The 21,397-nt window shown below is 41.0% G+C and overlaps 1 protein-coding gene across 1 annotated transcript in view; it reads left to right on the plus strand.

The window, feature by feature from the left end:
- LRMDA (leucine rich melanocyte differentiation associated) overlaps positions 1-21,397 on the plus strand; it is a 1,205,409-nt gene that overhangs the window by 638,333 nt on the left and 545,679 nt on the right. Inside the window, exon 3 of the mRNA XM_027861154.1 lies at positions 12,957-13,083. Within this exon, the coding sequence (XP_027716955.1) occupies positions 12,957-13,083 (127 nt within the window). The remainder of the gene's footprint in view (positions 1-12,956; positions 13,084-21,397) is intronic.

The raw sequence follows: 21,397 nt of genomic DNA on the forward strand, positions 1-21,397 counted from the left end.
TCTTTCAGGTAAATAGTTCACATGGTGAAAAGTAGTGTTTTGTCCAAATGTGTGTTTGCTCAATGACTGTTAGAACTTTAACCTATCCTGCCCCTGGATTCCAAGCCAATGATGCTCATACATGCTACATCATTGGCATGCTGTATAGACAACCTTTACATCTCCCTTGGGGGAAAACAACCTTTACATATAGAAAATCTTTACATCTCCCTGGGAGTGGGGGGTGGAACTCCATTTTGAGTCCTTTCCCAACCAGCTGAATCTTTAGATTATTAAAAACAACAATAATAACAACAAGATTCTGGGTAATCATAAACTCTACCCATCCATCCATCCATGCATATGTATGTATTAAAATGTTATGAATCAAAATAATTCAGAAACCTATGCAAAGCTGAGGTAGAGGATTCTGTCACCTGTTTTTTCACCTGACATGGTCACCTGACCATATTCATCTGAGCGTCTTCTCTTATGTCTGGCTCTGAAGGTGTAGGGAACATAAGGTGGTAGTAAGATCACATATGTAAAAGGTAAACTTTGAAGAACTGTAGAAAAGAGAATGAACATGAAATGCCTATAACTGCTACAATTTTCATTCAGTAAAATGTAACCTTCTTGAGGATAGGGATTACTTTATCTTTTATTTCTGTTCCCTAGTGGGATAAGAAGGAGTGAGGATTGAGTAACTGCTCATTGATTTGAATTGCATTGAATATATTTGACATGGCTGACAGTACTAACAATGAGAGAAAGGGATCTGGTTATCAGTTCGATAATTCAATTCTGAAAACCTTCATTAAACACCTACTCTGTGCAAGGCACTCTGCTAGATGTTAGGGATTGAGACGAATAAAAAACCCTAGAGACAGAGTTTCTGGGTAATTAATAATTTATTAATTGGGCTAGCTGATAATCAATAAATTGATGGTCAGTGGTTTCTCTTGGTAACCAAAGACAAAACCATGGGGATCCCTGAATGCTCAGATACCTTTGGAAAAGGAGGTGCTGCTGAAAATCAACTCTGATGGGTGAACAATTTGTAAGGGGGTGGACATATTAGTGAGGAGGTGGGCTAAAAGTCATTAGCTCTTCCCACTGAGAACATTGCTTGATCATGAGACTCAGCCATCTCCAGAAATCTGGACAAAGGAATCCATCTCTACCCAGACAACTTTGGTTGTTTTTCTCTTTCATGAACTGGGTTACCCTAAACTCCAATGGAGGGGTGCAAAGGGCATAGACTTAATGCTTTAGGGCTGGGAAGCACCTAGATTAGATTCTGTTTACACTATAAACAAAAGTGAGGTCCCCTAGTTGAGGGGGGTCTGCCCAAGACTGAGGAGCATGTACCCCCGGGATTAGGCCAATCTTATCTATCAGCCCTGTTCTTCAGAGACTGACAGAATGACCTAGATGGGCTGGTCCCTGAATGAGGAAATAAAGGAAAAAACCTAAATCCTAATTTCATAATGGTTATTAAGATAATGGAAAAATAATAATTTCTCTCAGGATGCAAAGATGACCATGCAATAGTTTCTGCCCTCAAGGAACTTACATTCTACCAGAAATCAATTGTCCTAAATGTGAGCGTGGTGTACGTTACTTGTATTCATGTAGTTGTTCCCATGGGCAATGGCCTTCCTTCCCAGTTGTCTTTTACCAGCTCTTCAGCAATCCCACTACTCTGGATTCCTTACAGCATTTACAATCTATACCATACAAACACTGACCTGTGCCCGTTGCTGCTTCATGTATTTTAATTTACCTTCCCATTTAGATTATAGAGTCATTGAGGGAAGATCTATGTTTATGTCTCTTCAGCAGGCCAGGGCCTGTACTTGGCACTGAGGAAATACTATCAATTGATTGCTTTGAGAATTGGTATGGTTGGAATGGACATGAATTGTCTCCCTTGCCTGGAATGTTCTCTTTTCCCACCTGCTTTCAGAATCCTTGAATCAAGGCTTAGCTTGGGTGCTACCTCCAATGGGAAACCTCTCCTTTGCCCCAGTTCTTAAAATTACCTTGTATTTACTCATTTGCATACATGTTTTATGCTTCCGTAGTTTATTCATTCCTTGAGAATACAGATTTTTTCATTTTGGCCTTCTATCTTATAGCACCTAGAACAATTCTCTGTACATAGGTGTTTGAGAAATGTGTTTTGGATTGCATGAAATCCAATGACAGCAAGCAGAAGCTTAATGTATGACTTTTATTTGGGCATAGTGGTGGTGCTGTATAGCTTCTTAATTAGGATTAAAGTTCCTACAGGTCAAGGATCATCTTTTCTGCTTATGTTGCCTGTAGTACATTGTGATAAGCACACAAGAGGCATAAGGGAAAGACCTCCAAGTGGACCAGTTCATGTTGGTAAATTCCCACCACCAACACACAAATATGGAGAGACTTAATACTCAATACTGGTCAAATGTTGGTCTCTTTATACCTGAATTATATTGACTGAGTCAGAGAAGTACCTTGGGAGAGCACAAAAACAAATAGAAAACACAACCCTACCTTCTGCTGATGTCGCTCCCCTGCTCATGAAACTCTAGGGGCTTCCAATTACTGCTAGGATCAAATACAAATGCCCCTGTTTGGCATTTAAAGCCCTTCACAGTCTGGCTGCATTCTACTTTTCCTATCTATCTATCTACACACACATATATACATAAATACAGAATACCCATATATATACATATAAACACACACACATGTATTAAATCTGCCCTTTCCACATTCTATGCTCCAACCAAGCTGGGCTTGTTGCTGTCTCTCATATATGACCTTCTACTTCTTATTTCTGTGTCTTTGTACAGGCTGTCCCCTTCCTTGGAATGAACTCCTTCCTTTTCTCTGCCTTTTAAAATCCCTAGCTTCCTTCAGATCTCAGCCCAAATTACCTCCTACACAAGGTCTTTCCTGATGTCTTCAGATGCTGGTTTCCCTTTCTCCCAAAATCACCTTGTATTTGCTTTGTATATATTTGCATATTTACCTGTTATTTCCCTTGATTGATTTAAGCTCTTTAGGGTAGGTACTGTTTCATTTCTGTCTTTGTATCCAAGAACTGCCTAGCACACAGTTGGTGCTTAATATATGCTTATTGATAGATTTCTTGATTGAATATTTTGATGGAAAAGGAAAAGGCCAGGGAAAAAGTATTTATTTAGTGCCTACTATGTGCTGGTCATTGTGCTAAGTGTTTTATATTTGAATTACTATCTCATTTGATAGTACTATTACACACTGGCCTGGCCATCTGTGGCTATCACTTATACTATATGGTTGGCAAACCTTCTTCATGCCACTTGTTGATCACAATTCAATTCAATAAAGAAGGACAAGTCATTGTCGAGAATATCCTGAAGCTTACTTTGACCGCCACATGTCTTTCCGTTGCCCTTTGTGTCACTTGAAATTTTGATTCTTCTGAGATTGTGATATTATATGATTTGCAAATGTACAGTGTTATCAAGAGAATGTTGTTGGTTGAAAGAGAGTTTTGCAGTAGCACACACCTTAGGGTAATTTAAAACATTATAGAATTTCCAATATATGATCTAGTTTGACCTCTTCTTATACAGTTCGGGCCTGGCTCTTTATCTAAGCAAAGGACTTGCTGAAGATCCATATCACAGTTAAGAAACAATGATAGTGGATCAACACGGAAGATTTCAGGCCCCAATTCTGCTTCAGGCTCTGTGATTCACTAGCTATATGTGATCTTCAGACACACTAGTGCTGTAGGCCTCAGTTCCTCATCCATAAAATCAAGAGGTTGGACTAGATGGTTACCCCTAAGACCTCTCCTTTGAAATCTAAGATTTTGTCATTCTTTGAGCATGGCGGTGATGCTAGATAGATAGGGCTGGCCTTGGACTTAACCTCTCAGTGTTTCCTGGAAGTCACATCAGTGGAGAGAATTCCCCACTAATGAAAGCATAAGTCTGGACCAAGAGGGAAAAAAAAGAATATGCATGTAGATCTGATATGTAGTCTATATAGGCTGGAAGATTTTGTGATAATCTAGGGTTCCCATTTTACACAGGCAATTTCTGATCATTGGGAATGCACTCTTAGAATACATTAAATAAGCCTTTGTTACAGTGGAGACTCAAGGCGATGTCAAGGAACAGTGTTTGATGTGGGCCAGTGGTTTAGCAGGAACTCTCAGCCATAGCCCCTTTTGGAGAGTAAGTGTAAAGGAACCCTGAAATGGGGTGGAGGCACCTGTGTTGTCTTGGAGAATTTCTAGAGGCATCTTTCTGTAAGTTGGTCCTTACAAGAGGACACATCATATCTACATGAGCAACATGTGGGAGAGGACATTTCCAGATTCTGTAATTTTCAGAGGTCTCGCTAGGGCCACTCTGTTTCCTCCCTAACTAAAACCTGGCCACTGTCCTCAGAGAGCCTTCCCTATGCAAGGTACTGTGCTAGGTGGATGCAGAGGGCTACAAAGAGGTATCAGACAAGGTCCTTGCCCTCAGGAAACTCATCCTCTTACAGGGTAATATAACAATAGATGAAATAGCTTTAGAGAGTAATATGGACAGCTGGGTGGTGCAGTAAATAGGATGCTAAGCCTGGAGTCCTGGAAGACTTATCTTTGTGAGTCCAAATTTGATTTCAGATCCTTACTAGCTTTGTGACCTGGAACAAGTCACTTAATCCTGTTTGCCTCAGTTTCCTCATCTGTAAAATGAGCTGGAAAAGCTAGCTTCCTCAGTACCTTTGTCAAGAAAATGAGGTCAAGAAGAGTTGGACACGACTGAAAAATGATTAAACAACAATGAAAGTTAGGGAAGCACCTTGCCCTTGACTAAAATGGGTTGGTTCCCAGTTCTGGAACTTGTTTACTAACTGTGTGACCTTGAGAAAGTTACCTGAGTCTTAGTTTCCTCATTCATACTATGAGTGTGTTGGAAGAGTTGGCCTTTGAGATCCCTCCTAACTTCTAATTACAATCCCCAGATCCCCAGTCTCTGCCCTTAGGGGTTAGTCTCTTAGGGACCACAGGATCTTAGGTATGAAGGCTAGAAAGAAACTAAAAGATCTTACAGAAGAGGAAACTGAGGCTTGAGGAGAGGGAAATGTCTTAAAGTTTTATGAGCAGCAAAAGGCAGAGATGGAATTTGAACCCAGGTCCCTTGACTCCAAATCTGCCCCCCTTTTTCCTGTACTCCTAATAAGTAGCATCAAGACCAACCTATTAGTCAAGGAGTTGACCAATAAATATGTATTGAATAACTACTATGTGCAAGGTGCCAGTCTCAGGAAAAGAATGAGAGTATCTAGAGAGCTTGCTGAAGAGTTTGCCAGCTATGTATAGTAGTACCCCAGAGGTTAGAAGACCTCAAATTCTGGCCCTCCTTTATCACTTCCTAGTCAAGTGGTCTTGGCCAATCATTTCATGTTTCTGACCTACAGGAATTTCATCTGTGAAGTGGGAAGTACAATGACCTCACCAGCTGTTTGGCAACCTGGTCATAGTGGAATGAGCACAGGACTCAGAGTCAGAAGATGGGGGCCATAATCAGGTCTTCTGCTTACTAAGGGGCAGCATAGGAGATAGAATGTTGGGCCTGGGGTCAGGAAGAGCTGAGTTCAAAGCTAGCCTCAGATACTTCCTAGCTGGGTGAACCTGGGCAAATCACTTAACCTCTGTCTGCCTCAGTTTCCTCAACTGTAAGATGGGGTAACAATAGCATCTATCTCCTAGGGTTGTTGTGAAGATAAATGAGATAATTGTAAAGTGCTTGGGACAGTATCTGACACACAGTAAGTGCTATATAAATGTTAACTATCATCATCATCATTATCATCATCATCTGTAAGACTTTGGGTGAGCCATTTTAGTCAGTCAACAAGCATTTATTAAGCACTTACTGCATTTCAGGTACTGTACTAAGCACTGAGGAGACAAAGAAAGGGAAGGGATGTTGTCCCTGCCCTTAAGGATCTTATATTCTAATGGGGAAGATGTGTAAATAACTAGGAACCTTATATACAGAGTAGAAGGAAAGTGATCTCAGAGGGAAGGCCTTAGAATGAGGGGGACCAGGAAAGATATGAAAATGGTGGGATTGGAGCAAAGTCTTGAAGGAAGTCAGGGCAGCTAAGAGGGCAAAGTGAGGAGGAAGCACATTCCAGGCATAGGGAATAGAAAGTGTAAAGACACCAAGAGTGGGGGTTCAGTTTCTTTTCCAGGAACAGTACGTGGTCTAATATAGCTGGATCCTTGAGGAGAATTAAATATAAGAAGACTGGAGCTAGAGGGAGGGGCTGGGGTATGAAGGGCTTTAAATGGCAGACAGAGGACTTTATTTATTCATTCATTCATTCATTTATTTATTTGATTTTTGCTTTTTGGTGAGGCAATCGGCATTAAGTGACTTGCCCAGGGTCACACAGCTAGTAAGTGTCAAGCAGACAGAGGACTTTAATTGATCATCAGGGTAATAGGAGCCAGTGACACTTATTGAGTAGGGGGCCCACATGGTCAGACCTGTGCTTCAGGGAGATCACTTTGGTAGATGAGGGGAAGATAGAATGGGGACTAGGGAGAGACTAGAGTCAGAGAACCCTCCCCCAAGAATTCTATTCTGCAGGAACCCAAGTGGGAGGTGATGGGGGCCTGTCCCAGGGTGGTGGCTATCTAAGGTTGAGAAGGAAACACATACAAGAGAGATGGCTCATCAAGGTAGAAATGACAAGATTTGACAGTGGATTGAATATACAGGTTGAGGGTGAGTAATGAATTGAAGATTAAACCAAGGTGTTTGGGTGGTCGGAATGGCAAGTTAGGAAGATGGAAGAATTCGAGTCAAGTTTGAGATATGTATGGGATGTTTGAGATATCTAAAAAGATATCAGTGGTGTGGGCCTGGGCCTCAGGAGACAGCTTAGGTCTGTATGATACAGCATGTCCCAAAAGTCTTAGTGCAGCTTAAAGCTTTGATAGTTTGAATTCATTAAAGAAGCCTTCATTATAGTGGAGACCCAAGACCATATGATCAGGATGAAGAACAGTGTTTGATACAGATATATTTTATGTGGTTTCAAGCTTTAGTAGCATAATGCTGCACTAAGATTTTTAGGACACATTATATGGATCTGGGAATCATTTGTGTGGAAATGATAATTGAACCAAAGGGAATTGATGAGATCGCTAGGTGAGATAGTATATCTGAAAATGGGAAGAAGACCCAGGACAAAGTCTTGAGGTGCATATGAAAATTCAGTGAAAGAGACTGGGAAAGAGTGGTCAAACAGGAGGGAGGATAACTGGGAGAGAAATGCAGAGTGAAAACCTAGGGAGCAGAGAGTATCAGAAGGAGATGATCAGCAGTGTTGGAGGCTGTGGAGAGGTCAAGAAGGATGAGGACTGAAAAAAAAATCAATTAGATTCGGCAGTTAAAAGTTCACTGGTAATTTTGGAGAGGACAATTTTAGTGGAATGATGTGCCTCACTTCCTTCATCCATAAAATGGGTATGATAGTGCCTGCATTGCCTTCTTTAGTAGGGGAGGCTGAACATCAGGGGACAAATGTATATAGAATTATAAAGCCTGTAAATTGTAAAATTCTAAATGGAAATTGTTAACTATTATTAATTATTTTAAAAACTCTTTTGTAAACTGTAAAGACATAGTAATAATATCTAACATTTTATAATACCTACTCTGTGCTAGACATTATGCTAAGTGCTTTACAATTATCATCTTTTATTTTCTAAAATTATTTATTTATGACATTCACTTCAAAAAATTTTTGATTTCTAAATTCTCTTCCTCCAGCCCCTCTCCCACCCATTAAAAGGCTAGCAATATATTAATTATATAAGCGAAATCATGCAAAACATTTCCATATTAGCCATGTTGCAAAAAAAAGCAAGAAAATTAAAGAAAGTGAAAAAAAATTATGCTTCCATTTGCACTCAGAGTTCATCAATTCTCTCTCTGGAGGTAGATAGCATGTTTCATCTTGAGTTCTTTGGAACTGTCTTGGATCAACAGTGATTATTTTATTTTATCCTCACCACAACCTGGGACATAGAGACTATTGTTATCCCCATTTTACAGATGAGGAAACTGAAACAAACAGAGGTTTAGTGACTCGCCTAGGGTCACACAGCTAGTAAGTGACTGATTTGAACTCAAATCTTCCTGATCTCAGCCGGGTGTTTTATCCAATGTGCCATCTAAATAAATATAACATGGTGTTATCTTTGCAGTCTAGCTGGAGAAAGAGAACTAACTCCTGTGGAACATGAGGGAATGATGGAGGGCTGAGCTTTGTAGTCCAAGAAGAGTTCAGAGAGGAGAGAGAGCAGCATGGGCTCCTTCCCTTAACGTTTCTATAGCCCCCTGATTTTCTCAAGATTTTTATTTAGTTAAAAAAAAAAACATGGCTTGTTTCTGTTTTGTTTTGCTGTGTGTTTGTTCTTATTTGCAGCAGCACGATGACCTCATCTCCCTTTAATTTGTTGCTCTGGGTGTCTGTGCACAAGTTAGGTTCAGGAGACCCCTGAAGCCTGTCTCCCTGGCATGTAGCCCCTAGCTGGCCCTTCTTCTTGCCTTCTCCCCGCGTATGGCAAACAAACAGGAATGGCGCCAGTTTTTGTTGGCTGACTCTGGGTAAGAGGTCAAATTCTTCCCAGAAAAGACTTTTTAGGAGATGAATTTGTTGTTTCAGAACCAGGGAACCATGAGGTGGTAGAGTTTCGGCTGCTTTCTCCCCCCCCAACCCCGTTCCCAGGCATCCCGCTCTGACTGGTCTGTTTCTCCAAAGCTCAGTGTTTCCAGTTAAAGTAGACTTGGAGAGGGGTCCGGGCATGGAAGGAGGCCATAAGACAAGCCTGGTGTCAGCTGCTCATCACCTTCCTTTAAACCCTTGCAAAAGATGGTGCCTGCCAGTCTCCATTCCTCTAGGTTCCCACACACTCTTCATTCTTGTGGAGTTGAAATTTAGGAGGAGTTCCAAGTTAGCCCAGCTGCTGAGTGGAGGGGCCTAGAGGTGGACAAGAAACAGTCATCTCTCTCTACTCCTTGCATTGGAAATGGTCCCTGATGCCTGCTCCGTGGCTGGCTCGCCTCCTCTCTGCGAAGAAGTCTGTTGTCTGTTTAGTGTCGCTGTTTTTGTAAGCTAATGAGGGCAAAGTGTGAGCCACAGGCAATGATGCTGTGATATTAGCTGTGACAGGGAGCTTGATCATAATTATCTTAACGAGGATAGGGTTAATTACAGTGGAAACTTAAAAGTTCCCTCTGTTTGAATCAGCTGGAGCCGAATGCCTTGTGATGTTTTTGTCATTCTGATGTGACTTTGGAAATCACAGTCGAAGTCTTCTGGCAGCAGTTGGGGCTCCCGTGGGAGCCAAGCTGGAGCCCTGTGACGAGGTAACCGAGATGGTACCTGTGGGTGAGATAATGGGCAGCTTTTGTATCATTAGAGCGAGGAAGAAAGCAACCTGCCAATGTACTTCAGCGGTGTTTATTAGATTTCCAGAGTGGCTCTACCTGCCTGACGCTGGGCCCTTCCATTACAATCAGCAAACCAACGGTCAGGCTTTGATTTCTTGAGTGTGGGAGGCCCTTGCTATGGCTGGCCGGACCCAGGCTGCCCTAGTGATGAGCTAGAGCCCCCATCCCAGCTAGAGGGTTAGGTCCATTCCAGGAAAGTGACAGACAGAGAGGTGCCTCCCAACTCCCCATCATCCATCCCATGTATTTCTTTCTCACTTTAGACCAAGCAAGAGTCAAAAAACATCAATTTTCTCTTAAACTGGCAAGCGAGTTCTTAAATATCATCAATGGGTGTATCTGGTGTGCATTTTAACGTTAAGAACACTGAGTAACAGCTGAGAAATTTTTTGGGGGGTGTTTCTTTATTTTCTGTCCCTTAGCTACCTTCAGAGAAATTATATATACATACACACATATGTACATATGTATACAATGCTACATACACACATACATACATATGTATATAGTGCTACATACATACCTACATACACACTTATGTATTACTACATATATACCTATGTGTGTGCATATAGTGTAACCTTGATGCATTTTCTTCCCTACACTTTCATTCAATAACATCCATTGCCATACCCAAATATTGCATGAGGGTATATTAACCAAATACAGACAAGGGGACCTCCAAGGCATCCTCCTTCCCCTTTCCCTCCCAGGACCCACAGGCTTAAATTTGATAATTGTCTCTCTCTGCACCATCCAAGCTGCAACAATCTTGTCTTCCCCTCTCTGCCCCCCACTCACTCACCCCCCTTTCCCCTGCCTGCCTCCCCTGCCCCCAGTCCCCAGGCTCAGAATTTAGCTGATTAAATCACTAAGCTCGAACTGCGCTGATGACATGAAAACAACAATTAATAAGCAACCCCCCGTGTAACACAGCTCCCTTTTAACTGAGCAGCTAATAACATTACATGGCAAAAAAGCTCCGAACCAGACAGGTGTAAAGGGATTTGAGTCCAATTTTCCAAACCCCTCTAGGAAAGCCCTCACCACTATTGTGCTTCTCCTGCTGGGGCTCTGGGGAAAGAATGGCTGTTTCACCAGGCAACTCCCTCTAGTGTTCCTGGGGCTTTGTCCCTCTGCATGCTCTGTCATCTTGTTTTATGCTCCCCTGCGCTACTTCGGGGTCCAGCTTTCATCTCCTTGCCAGTTGCCGATTCTCATGATAAGAGTATTATATTTGCATAACATAACTCACGGACAATGTGTATTTTGCCGCTGACATTGACCAGAGCCCGACTGATGTTTCTGCACAAAGGACTTATTAGCGTCCCATAAGGCTCAGTGGTGCTGACAGGGAGGTGGCCTGAACTGCCCTTGGCCGGCAGAGGCCTAATGCTGAAAAGTGAGCGTCGGAGATTATCTCTGATTAACCACTGATGGAGAGAGCCAGCAGGACCCAAGGGGACTCTGGAGCTGGGCTCACTGGGCGAGGTTGGCCCAGCCCGGTTCGGCCTAGCCCGTTCTGATGAATAGGCTAGGCCTTTCCCTTTGGGTCCCTGTGTTGGGAGAACAAGAGTAGAGGGCTTTGCAAAGATCTGAAACCTCCCTTGGGTAGCATTTCACAAGTTTTGATTTTCCTTTCCAGACAAGAAGCAATACAAGCTTTGATTGCGGGGAACCTGGAAGTCAATGGTACAGGGATTGACTCTCTGAATAAGGCTATCCTACCATCATATATTGAGAATTAGAAAGGAGCTTTGACCTTATATAGTCTCACCTTCTCCTTCTGCAGATGAAGAAAGTGAAACCCAAAAGGCCCCATAAGAAATAAAACGGCCTTAGTTATTGGTCAAGCCTGTCATTTTACAGGTGAGGAAAGTGGGTCAACTTACAGATGAGGAAACTGAGGCCAATAGAGCCAGGATTTGAACCAGGGTCTTTTAACTCTGAAGTCTGCTCTCTTTCCACATGAACAGCCATTAGTTTGGGGGCCATATTTGCATGGCAGCGTGGAAGCTGTAAACCCTGGGGACTTTGTGGGTATTAATTACTACCTGAGGACTTGTTTGAAATCTCAGATTTTGGATTTTGGTCGTGTTTCCAGCCCAGGGTCCTCATTCGTTACTGAGAAAATCCTCTATGCAAAAAGGTACGTGTGTATTCATACGGGAAAACCTCCTTAGTATAAGCGGCCTCAGAAAACGACTAAATAGTACAGACCTCATCTGCCTTATTCATCACATTTTATAAAACAGCCAGGAGATACAATGATAATCTTCCCTCTGGTCGGCATAGTGCATCAGCTGTCAGGCTGTGCAATCTCAGCATATCTCTAGGAGTCTGGTAGGTGAATGAGCTGTGAATATGGGTCTGTGTGTAAGGTCCCTGTACCAGGCAGCCTTCTTTGATTAATGTGTGTGTGTGTGTGTGTGTGTGTGTGTGTGTGTGTGTGTATGCAGCAGCGCCCTCCCCCCAAGTTCCCCCCACCCCATCTAACTCAGTGAAATTAAGAGTTAACTTTCAACTGTAGAGTAAGAGCTTATTCCTTTTCTGACTTGGTTTTTTAAGTTGGCTGATTAATTCCCACAGATCTGTGTTTATTAACAACTTCAAGAGTCACATTTTGGGGTTCTAAACTTTTTTTTGAGAGAGAGAAAGAGAGATCTGCTTTCTGTTAATTGAAACTCCAGCTGACACCAGGAAAGGCCCCTTGACTTTAAAGAGTTTCACCCCTACCTCCCTTCCTCAATATCCCCCCACTTCCCATTCCTTCCCCCAACATCTCAGGCTGGAGTGATTCTGCAATCCTGCAGGGGCTTGGCGTCTAAATCGAGACACTGGGCCAGAGCAAATGAAGTGATGATTAAAACAAAAACACAACAGAAGGAGAGGCAAAAGGGGGGCAGGATGGAATGGGGTGGGGAGCGAAAAGAAGGCTAAGGGGAGCCCTCCCTACCATTTCCTATGATTGTACAGAGGGGAACTGCTCTGCAGTGATAGCTGAAGTTGTATTTATTATTGTTAGAGGGGTATGATATTTCTGGGCAGGAATGATGGATGACAACTTAAATTTGTGTCCAGGGAATGAAGGTGAACTGTGACAGAGTTATTTATCTTGGGAATGGAGGTTAGGGTCAGGCGAGGCTGGGTGCCTGAAGGCACAAGACATTGACAAATTTATCCTGCAGGCCGTATCTGAAGGCCTTTGTTTGGGATTCTGGCTACTCACTAAGTGACCCTCATCCTTCATGCTGGCAATGCGTGAAGGATGTGGTGAGGTGCCAGAGGGGGCCCCCCCCTGCTCCCCCACTCCCTCTACTAATTCTTGTCATTCACTCGCCTGACAGGCACCAAGCCCAAACTATTCCCAGTCCTGAAAGGGAAGGTTAAAATATTTATTTCGGCTCATAATAGCCTCTCTGATTTAGTGGCGGATCATTTTTCCTTGTGCCTTTGTCACTGCAGGTCACTGGAAGGACTGAGCGCATTCACGGGGCTGGAGGAGCTGATATTGGACAACAACCTTCTTGGAAACGACCTTGCGTTGCCAGGGTTACCCAGGCTCCATACCTTAACGCTCAACAAGAACCAAATATCCTTTGCACCACTGTCTACCCCTCGTCCAACCCCCCCCCCCAAATGCCTTGGAAATGTCAGATGGGTTTTATGTGTCAGCTAAATTAAAGTATGTGAAATACGGGGCACCAGCAGACAAAGCGTTCCGTCTCTTGGCACTCAGGACACTTCAGAGTAATTTATTATAGGTCATTCATAAATGAAATGCACCATTATATCTTCCTGTTGCTCCATTTTAGTGTGGGGGATCTAAGTTATGGCTGTAGAGAAATCTTTTTAATAGATAAAAATAGAGAAAGAAAATAATGTCACACCGCTCAGCTTGGAAAGAGAAGCTGGGATGTTTGCTTAGGGATGTGTTGCGGGGCGACCTCTGGTGGCGTGTGCTGGGTAGTGACGCAGTGCAGACTTATCTCTCCCTTTGGGGGCTTTCCCAGAATGAGGAAGTGGGGTAGGGGGGAGTAAAGTGGAGAGGGGCTGGAGCAAGGAAGGGGACTTCAGAGGAGAAGGAGCCCTTGATGGTGAAGCTGTCCCGTCTCCCCGGGGGTGTCTGTGAGTAGAGCTGGTTAAAGCCAACTTTGCTTGAGGTCTCATGTTCTCCTGTGAAATGAAAGCCAGGGATGTGGTCTGGAGACGTTAGAATCTGAGCTCAGATGGAGAGAGTGTCGGGAAGGCAGAAAATCCACTACTCCCCTGGCCCTGCTTATCATTTATACCTGAAGACCATAGAATGTAGTGGTTTCTAGGTGGGAAAAAAAATAAAAAGGAATATTTAGGCTAATCTCTTCAGTTTGCAAAGAAGGAAACTGAGGCATGAGGCAGTCAAGTGTTTTCCCCACGATCACAGTTAGTTGCTTGCGGCTCCTAGTCTCATTTTTCCCCAATCCCCACTATTTTTTAGCTTTTGTTTTTTACTTCATTTTATATTTATTCAATCTGTATTTGAGATCATTGACTACCCTTATACTTTCATGGATCCAAGATCTCCTCAGTGTGGGTATTCCCTGCATTCCCTGATGCAAATTGCAGCCTATCCATATTTTCTCATCCTTTGTATCATTTGTCCATGCCCTACAAAATTGTTCACAAAGGATCTGGTCAGTGTGCAGGAGACCTGCTTTTAAGTCTTTTAATATTTCATAGCTACAAATGCAACAATGTTCATCATGTTATAAGCTCCCTCTTGGGATAATAGATTTGGAGTTGGAAGGATCCTCAGAGTTGATCTAATTCAATTGTCTTCTTTTATGAATGAGTAAGAGAGCCCAAAGTGGGTGAATAATTTACCCAAGGCCCATATCATAGGACACGATGGGATTTTAACCCTTGGCCTCTTATTCTGAATCTAGTGCTCCTTCCAGGATGCCCTTTTTTGATGAAGTTCTTTATGTTACATTTTGCTTGCAAGTCATTATTGTTTTATATCCCCAGAATTTAGCACAATGCATGGCACATATTAGGTATTTAATAAGTGTTTATTAAATTGAATTGTTGCAGGCACCTTAATCTACCATGCTCACCATTGCCCTTAGGATGACTAGAATTTTGATTCATCCGAGGTTGTGGTGTTCCATGATGCACTGAAGGTAGGCTTTTGTGTTGGAGAGTACCATGTGATAATTGAAAGTGCTCCATAACCATTTCTTACTCTTCTTCTATTCAAATCTAGAACTAGTTTATTCATCTGAAATGCCATGGATGAGATATGTGCCAGGGGACTTTCTATTCAACTGCATGTTATGATTTGGGAAATATTCATGATTCATCCACTTATTTTTCCTGTGTGGATTGCTAGAATGATGTCTTTTGTGAATGGCCTCAGAACTTATTGAAGTGGTCCTGTTGTATTCCAATCAGCCCCATCTCACCTGAAACAGGAACATCTCACCAAGTCTAGGAAATGGCTTTTCTGCTTGTAGTTTGTGTGGGTTATCCTCCATGACACTGGTGAATACCAGCATTGAGCATTTGGTTCCCTGCTTTGTGCCTTGCTTGATACTGAAAATCCTGAAATTGTTGAAAATAATGAAACTGTGTTGTAACTGTCAAGGAATCTTTTATGGAGGAGCACACAAGGATACTGATGTAGAGCTAGATGCAAGGGACTGTTGAGTCCAACCCCCCCCCCCAATTTTGTAGATGAGGAAACTGAGGCTTGAGAAATTTAAAGGACTTACCCAACCTCACACTATTCATATGAATCAGGGAAGTTAGTGCTCTAGAGTTAGTTCTCTCTCCACTGTACCATGTTGATCTTAATATATGCATGAGGCTATAATTGGCTCCACCAAGTCAAATGCTTTTTAAAAATTCCATAAACCATTAATACAGTAGGACCACATTCCCTATTCCACTCAGTCAACTATGTGACGAGGAAGATACAATCCGCTATAGAGAACAAGAACCTTCCTGTTCCCTTTTCATATATTTATCAAGGATACCCTTCATATATGTGTGGGCTTTTCTCATAATAGAAAGGAGGAAAATGGTATATGGATAGTAGGTGTGGATATCTGCTTAGTTCCTTTTTGGGGGATATAATCTTCCCCTTTTTGAAATATCTTGAACCTGGATCCCCAGCATCTTTAAAATTGTGTCACCTCAAGAACATATTTCTGTTATGTGTATTTGGGCAGACTCAGAATCTCTTTTTGAATCTGCATTAAGTCTTGCTCTCAATTACCATTTCCTCTTATAATGCACTGGGCACTGGGCTATGATAGTACGTATATGATAGTTGCATTGTCATTAATGATGAGAATAGATTGTCGTCATAGTGGTGACAAATTTTTTCCATATCACATCAATTTGCTATCTTCCTTCCTGTGTGAACTTATAGGGAAATTAAGCAAGTAAATCTTTGCACCTGGATTCAAAAAATCAAGTCCACAAATACAAGATAGAGGATGCATAGATCAATCAATCAGTAAACATTTATTAAGTGCCTACTTTGTGCCAGGCACTGTGCTAAACACTGGGGGTATAAAAAAAGGCAAAAGATAGTACCTGCCCTCAAGGAGCTCACAATCTAATGGATGGATAGATAGCAGTGTGGCACAATGTGTAGAAGGCTGTCCTTGGAATCAGAACTACCTTGGTTTAAGTCTTATCTTTGACCCAAAATAGCTGTGTGATCACAGGTAAGTCACATGAGCCCACAGTGTCCAAAGCGACTGTCTAAGTTTGCGAGTTATCACCAAGCTATTGATGTGCATTGTTGGAAGGGATTTTCATGTTAGGAGTATGCCAAATAGATGCACACATGTATATGTCAACATGTGTCTTCTTTAGCTTGTCTCCCAGGGCTAACTCTTCAATTTGCATTTGACGGTTGGGTACCCTGAGAACAAAACTACCTAAGGTTCATGGTAGTCTTTGGGTTCACACTCCTAAAACTACAATTGGTGCACTCGCCTTTAATAGTCAGCTAGTAGACACAATGAATTAAACACAAAGGCTTTTACTGGTAAACAAAGAGTAGCTATAATACATTTCTTCATAAACATGGAACGTACTCTACAATAGCATCAGTGTAAAGAACAGTCATATACACAACATATACTTGTAGTAAGAGACAGATAGGGAACACATGTGATTACGGCAACTGATTCTTCTGCTACTAAAGGGCCCCCGTAGCCTTTCTCTTTTCGTGGTGTCCTCATACTGTTCCCCAATGGGTTCAGTGCTTCTTTTGAGTAGGTCATTATGTTTTGGGCTTTTGCTTCTCTGTAATGTAATTCCCAGCCACTAGGGCTAATTCTCTATCAAATCCATAGCTGGATTTTTTTCTCTGCTACCAGGGTTCACACTCTTAAAAGCTGCCCCTTGCCTCAGCTCATTTCCACTGAAATTCTTCTGGGGTGTACTGTCTCTTATTGAGTGGGTAGCTCTGGCTATAAAGTACTATATCTGATGTGGGAAGAAATTCTACTTACTCTCCACTTATTTATTATCTCCACTTATTATTATCTTATTATTAGCTTGAGGGAAAAGGCAAAAGAGTGATCCCTTCTCAAGAGTTCATGACTTGCTAGTAACTCTCTTCTCTTCTGCCATGGGTCACGCTCCTCAGAGTTCTCAGCTGACTTCATGGTTGGCAGCTTGCTTTTCCAGGGTCATGATGGGAGTGAACAGTATCTGGCCAACCAATGGAAAAGTGCTCTTCTATTCCATCAAGTTTGTTTCAAGAACTTTTTTACTCCTCCCAAAGGAGATAACAAAAAATTAAAATCCATATATATGTATATGTATATATATATGTGTGTGTGTGTGTGTGTGTATGTGTGTGTATGTGTGTGTATATATATATGCATATAGTATATTATTAAAACCCTTGAAACTCTTTGTTACCTTAACACCTCTCTGTCAGTATTCTCTGCCATTTACTTTCTATGATTGGAGTGGAGGAAGAATCAATTGATCAGAAGGGTCTTGATGAACTACCCACACCAACTAATATACTGTATACTATTTTGAAGGGAGAGTGAGGGAGGTAGGAAAGGAGAAACAAGGTAGGGAAAGGAGAGGGAGGGGAAGGAAGAGTGAGAAAGAAGAGAATTTCATAATAGACACAAAGGTTAAACAATAAAAAACAGAACAAAGAAAATAAATATGTCCTTAGGAAAAGATGGAGAAAAATTATAAGCAAAAGGAGCTGGAGGAGGAAGAAAGGAGAAGGAAATTGGAACTAGCCACTTAACTGAGAGGAGAGAAAGAGAATGGGGAAAAGAGGGGAAGAAATAGACATATAAATACAGAAAAGGAAAACAAATCAATATCTTTTTTAAAAAAAAGTCCACAAACTAGGGAAAAGCTTGACAAATGGGTGAGAAGGAGAAAAGAGCCTGTGGGAATAGGGTTGCATAAAGTATTTTAAAGAAAAATAATTGTAGGAACAAAATACTGACTTAAAAGAGGAAGGGAAGAAATAATATATAAAAACACTACTAGAGAAAGAAATGGGAGAAAGTTTAAAATAAACCTAATTCTAATAATTTTAAATGTAAATAGACTGAACAATCCAATAAAACAAAAGAGAGTGGCAGACTGGATAAGAAAGCAAAACACTGCAATCTTTGTTTATAAGAAATACATCTAAAAGGAACAAAATTGCATAAAATCAAGATGAGAGACTGGAAAAGTATTATCCTCCATGTAATTTCAAAAAAAAGCAGTAGTTTAAATCATGCTATCAAATACAGCAAAAAAAAAAGATTCATAATCATCGGTTAAAATACCAAAGAAATGACAATGAACCAATATGCATGAAGTGGCATTTATTAACTAAATTAATGAAGGGAAAAGTGACTGAATTGCAAAAAACATAGTAACACACCAATATTAGGAAATTTGAGTGGTCTTATCTCAGTATTAGATCTAAAAGAAATACAAAAGAAAAAAAAATTGGAGAAATTAGATCTAAAAGATGAATGTTTGTTTTTTGTTTTTGTTTTTGTTTTTTTCTGGATGGGACCACTAAAGAATATATGTATACTCAGCACCACATCTCATTTTTACAACAACAAACCAGATATTAAGGTACAGAGAAGGTGCAAATAAATCTTCATGATCTTTCAAAGATTATTAAGAGTGGCTTAGAAATCACATCTATCATTTCTTTTTTAGTTGTAGTTTGTTTTAGCTAAGTCACTTGAAATCAAGGAAAGCTAGTTGCACTTTTTTGATCTTCTTATTTATCTTGGCTATCAATGTCCTATTACCCACTTTTTTTTTTCTTCTTGCCATCCAAAGACTATGTCCTTGGCAGAGAAAATAGAAGCAAAATAAAGGAGTAGCATTGCCTCTCTCTTTCATTAGTTATATTCCACACAACCCAGCAGTGGATCTCTCCTTTCTTTGATGTTTCCCTTTTCCTCAATATAGCTAAAAGTCATTTTATTGTTCTTAGCTTTCTTCATCAGTCTGAGTTTTCTAAACTTCAGAATCATGACACTTCACAGAGAACAATGTCACTTTAAAAAAATAAATATGCTAACCTGTCTTTGCTTCCACTTTCTGTACGTGTCTTCTTAAAATTCAAGTTGTTTGGTGAGTTCTCTATATATCAATATTGGTTTCTAGACAATCTCCCATTTTCCTTCTCATTGAAATTGTTTTTCTTTGTATCTTCAGAATTTCTTTGTCAATACCATCCATTTCTCCTGGACTGACATTCTCTATAGAAAAGTAGTGAATAGGATGTTAAGTACCTTTCCGCATCCTTTAAAATCTACTCCCTCGATATATAGCATACATTTTCCTATCTTCCTGGTGTGGAGGAAATTATGATGCTGGAGTAAAAGATGCGATTTAATTTATTAATGATCAATAGTTAAATCAAGTCAGTAATCATTTATCAAATGCTTACTATGTACCAGTTACTGTGCAAAGTGCTGGGAATACAAAGTTCTAACCTGATGCCCACTGGAGCATGGCTGAAAGGTTGGGAGCTCAAAAGCTTTGCCAGAGAGGACATGCACAGGTTCTATCACCCCAAGACATGGAAAGATTCTATCCTGCACTAGTGAAGGGAGTATATATACCTGGTCTATCATAAATAGTATGTCCTTCATAAGACGTATACTATATATAAAAACACACACTCTTGTATGTATATATATATATATGTGAATAGAAATATGTATATACACATATATACACATTATATAGGTATACATATATACATATATGTATATATATACACATAATATATAATACACACACACACACACACACATATAACATTTTGTCATCACCTGTCCCCAAGCTCAGTCATTATTTTCATATGGAAACCTTCCAGTAATGTTATATAATGTAATTTAAACCAACTTTTAGCCTAATATGACCACAGGATGTAATTATCCCTGATGAGATGTTAGTGTTAACAAGGGATCAACACTCATCAACTTTCATTGATTAATTGAGTTAAATGGAATAATACCATTGAAGAATCAAAAAATTGCTATGCCTTTGCAGGATTTAAGTAGCAAGGGCCTGGAGACAGTTCAAGGCAGTTCTGGTGGGAGCCAACAGTAAAAAGAACCTAGCCCTTGAGAAGGAATCTCTGGGGATAGAGGCAGCCAAGAGAGAATTCCCCCCTTCCCCACTGGCCATGGCATCTAGCCACAGATCTACTTGCCCAGAGTGAGACACTCTAACAGTGGGAAAGTCAGTTTGAGAGAGTTCAAGGCACACTTGAAGGAATAAAGATAACCACTCTCCAGTCACAGACACATAGAAGTAGTCACTTGAACCTAGGAGCAGCTTTGAAGAGCGGAGCCCCTGGCAGCATAGAAAAGAGCCATTCACACATTCAAGAGACACCTCATCTTGGCAATTGAGAAGTGAGCTATGAAGAACAGATCCCATGAGCCCAGCTGAAGGACTCATCAAGGAGATATACTCTGCCCAAGGGAGGACTTTGAGAGGACTTCCTGAAGAGAGAGAGGACTTTGAGACCTGATGTTGGTAGAAGAGTGAACAGCCATGGCCATAGGTGTTTGTTACTTTTAAAATAGCCGAGTGAATAGAAATCATGAGTGGTAAGAGAAAAGAGCAAAGATGCAGGGCCTGTGTTTCAGGCCAAGAAAAAAAAGAACACTTCATTTGTTTACTTCATTTCTCAACAATGCTAATAGGATTCTTGAAGTATGCCTGGTGTTTGAACTTCTGTTTAAAATTATTAAACAGTTTCTGTAGCTCAGTGATCTCATCCATACTTTTCAAGTCTCAGCTTTCTGAAAGGCCACATCCTAAATCTCTACATCTGCTCCTGTTGACATCATCAATTAAATTTGGTTCAACAGGCATTTATTAAAGCCTATGATGTGTACATCTCTGGAGATAAAAAGACAGAAATGAATTAAAAAGCCCCCATTTTCAAGCAGCTTATGTCCTGCAGGGTAAAATAACATGTAAACATATAATAAAATATGGGGGAAATTGAGAGGGGAGAGAACACTAATCTAGAGGGATCACGAAAGGCTTTCTATAGAGGGTGCTGCCTCAGCTGAACCTTGAAAGAATTATGATGCTGGAGTAAAATACACAATTTAATTTATTTACAGATCCTAAATGGTGGAAGCGAGGAAGGAGTGCATTCCAGGCATTGAGAAGTAGACAGTTCTAGGTAAAAAGGGAGAGAATAGAATACTGAGGTCAGAGAACAGTAAGGAGACCAGTGTATCTGGCATAGAGACCATGTAGAGGGGAGAGATAGGAGATGAATCTTGAAAGGTGGACTGCAGTCAGATGGCACAAGGCTTTAAATACCAAGCTAAGAAAAGTTTATTTTATCCTACAGGCAGGGAAATGACTTGTGCTTTAGGAAG

Source organism: Vombatus ursinus, unplaced genomic scaffold (assembly GCF_900497805.2).
Source record: "Vombatus ursinus unplaced genomic scaffold, bare-nosed wombat genome assembly UNPS02000749.1, whole genome shotgun sequence".
Classification (NCBI taxonomy): domain Eukaryota; kingdom Metazoa; phylum Chordata; class Mammalia; order Diprotodontia; family Vombatidae; genus Vombatus; species Vombatus ursinus.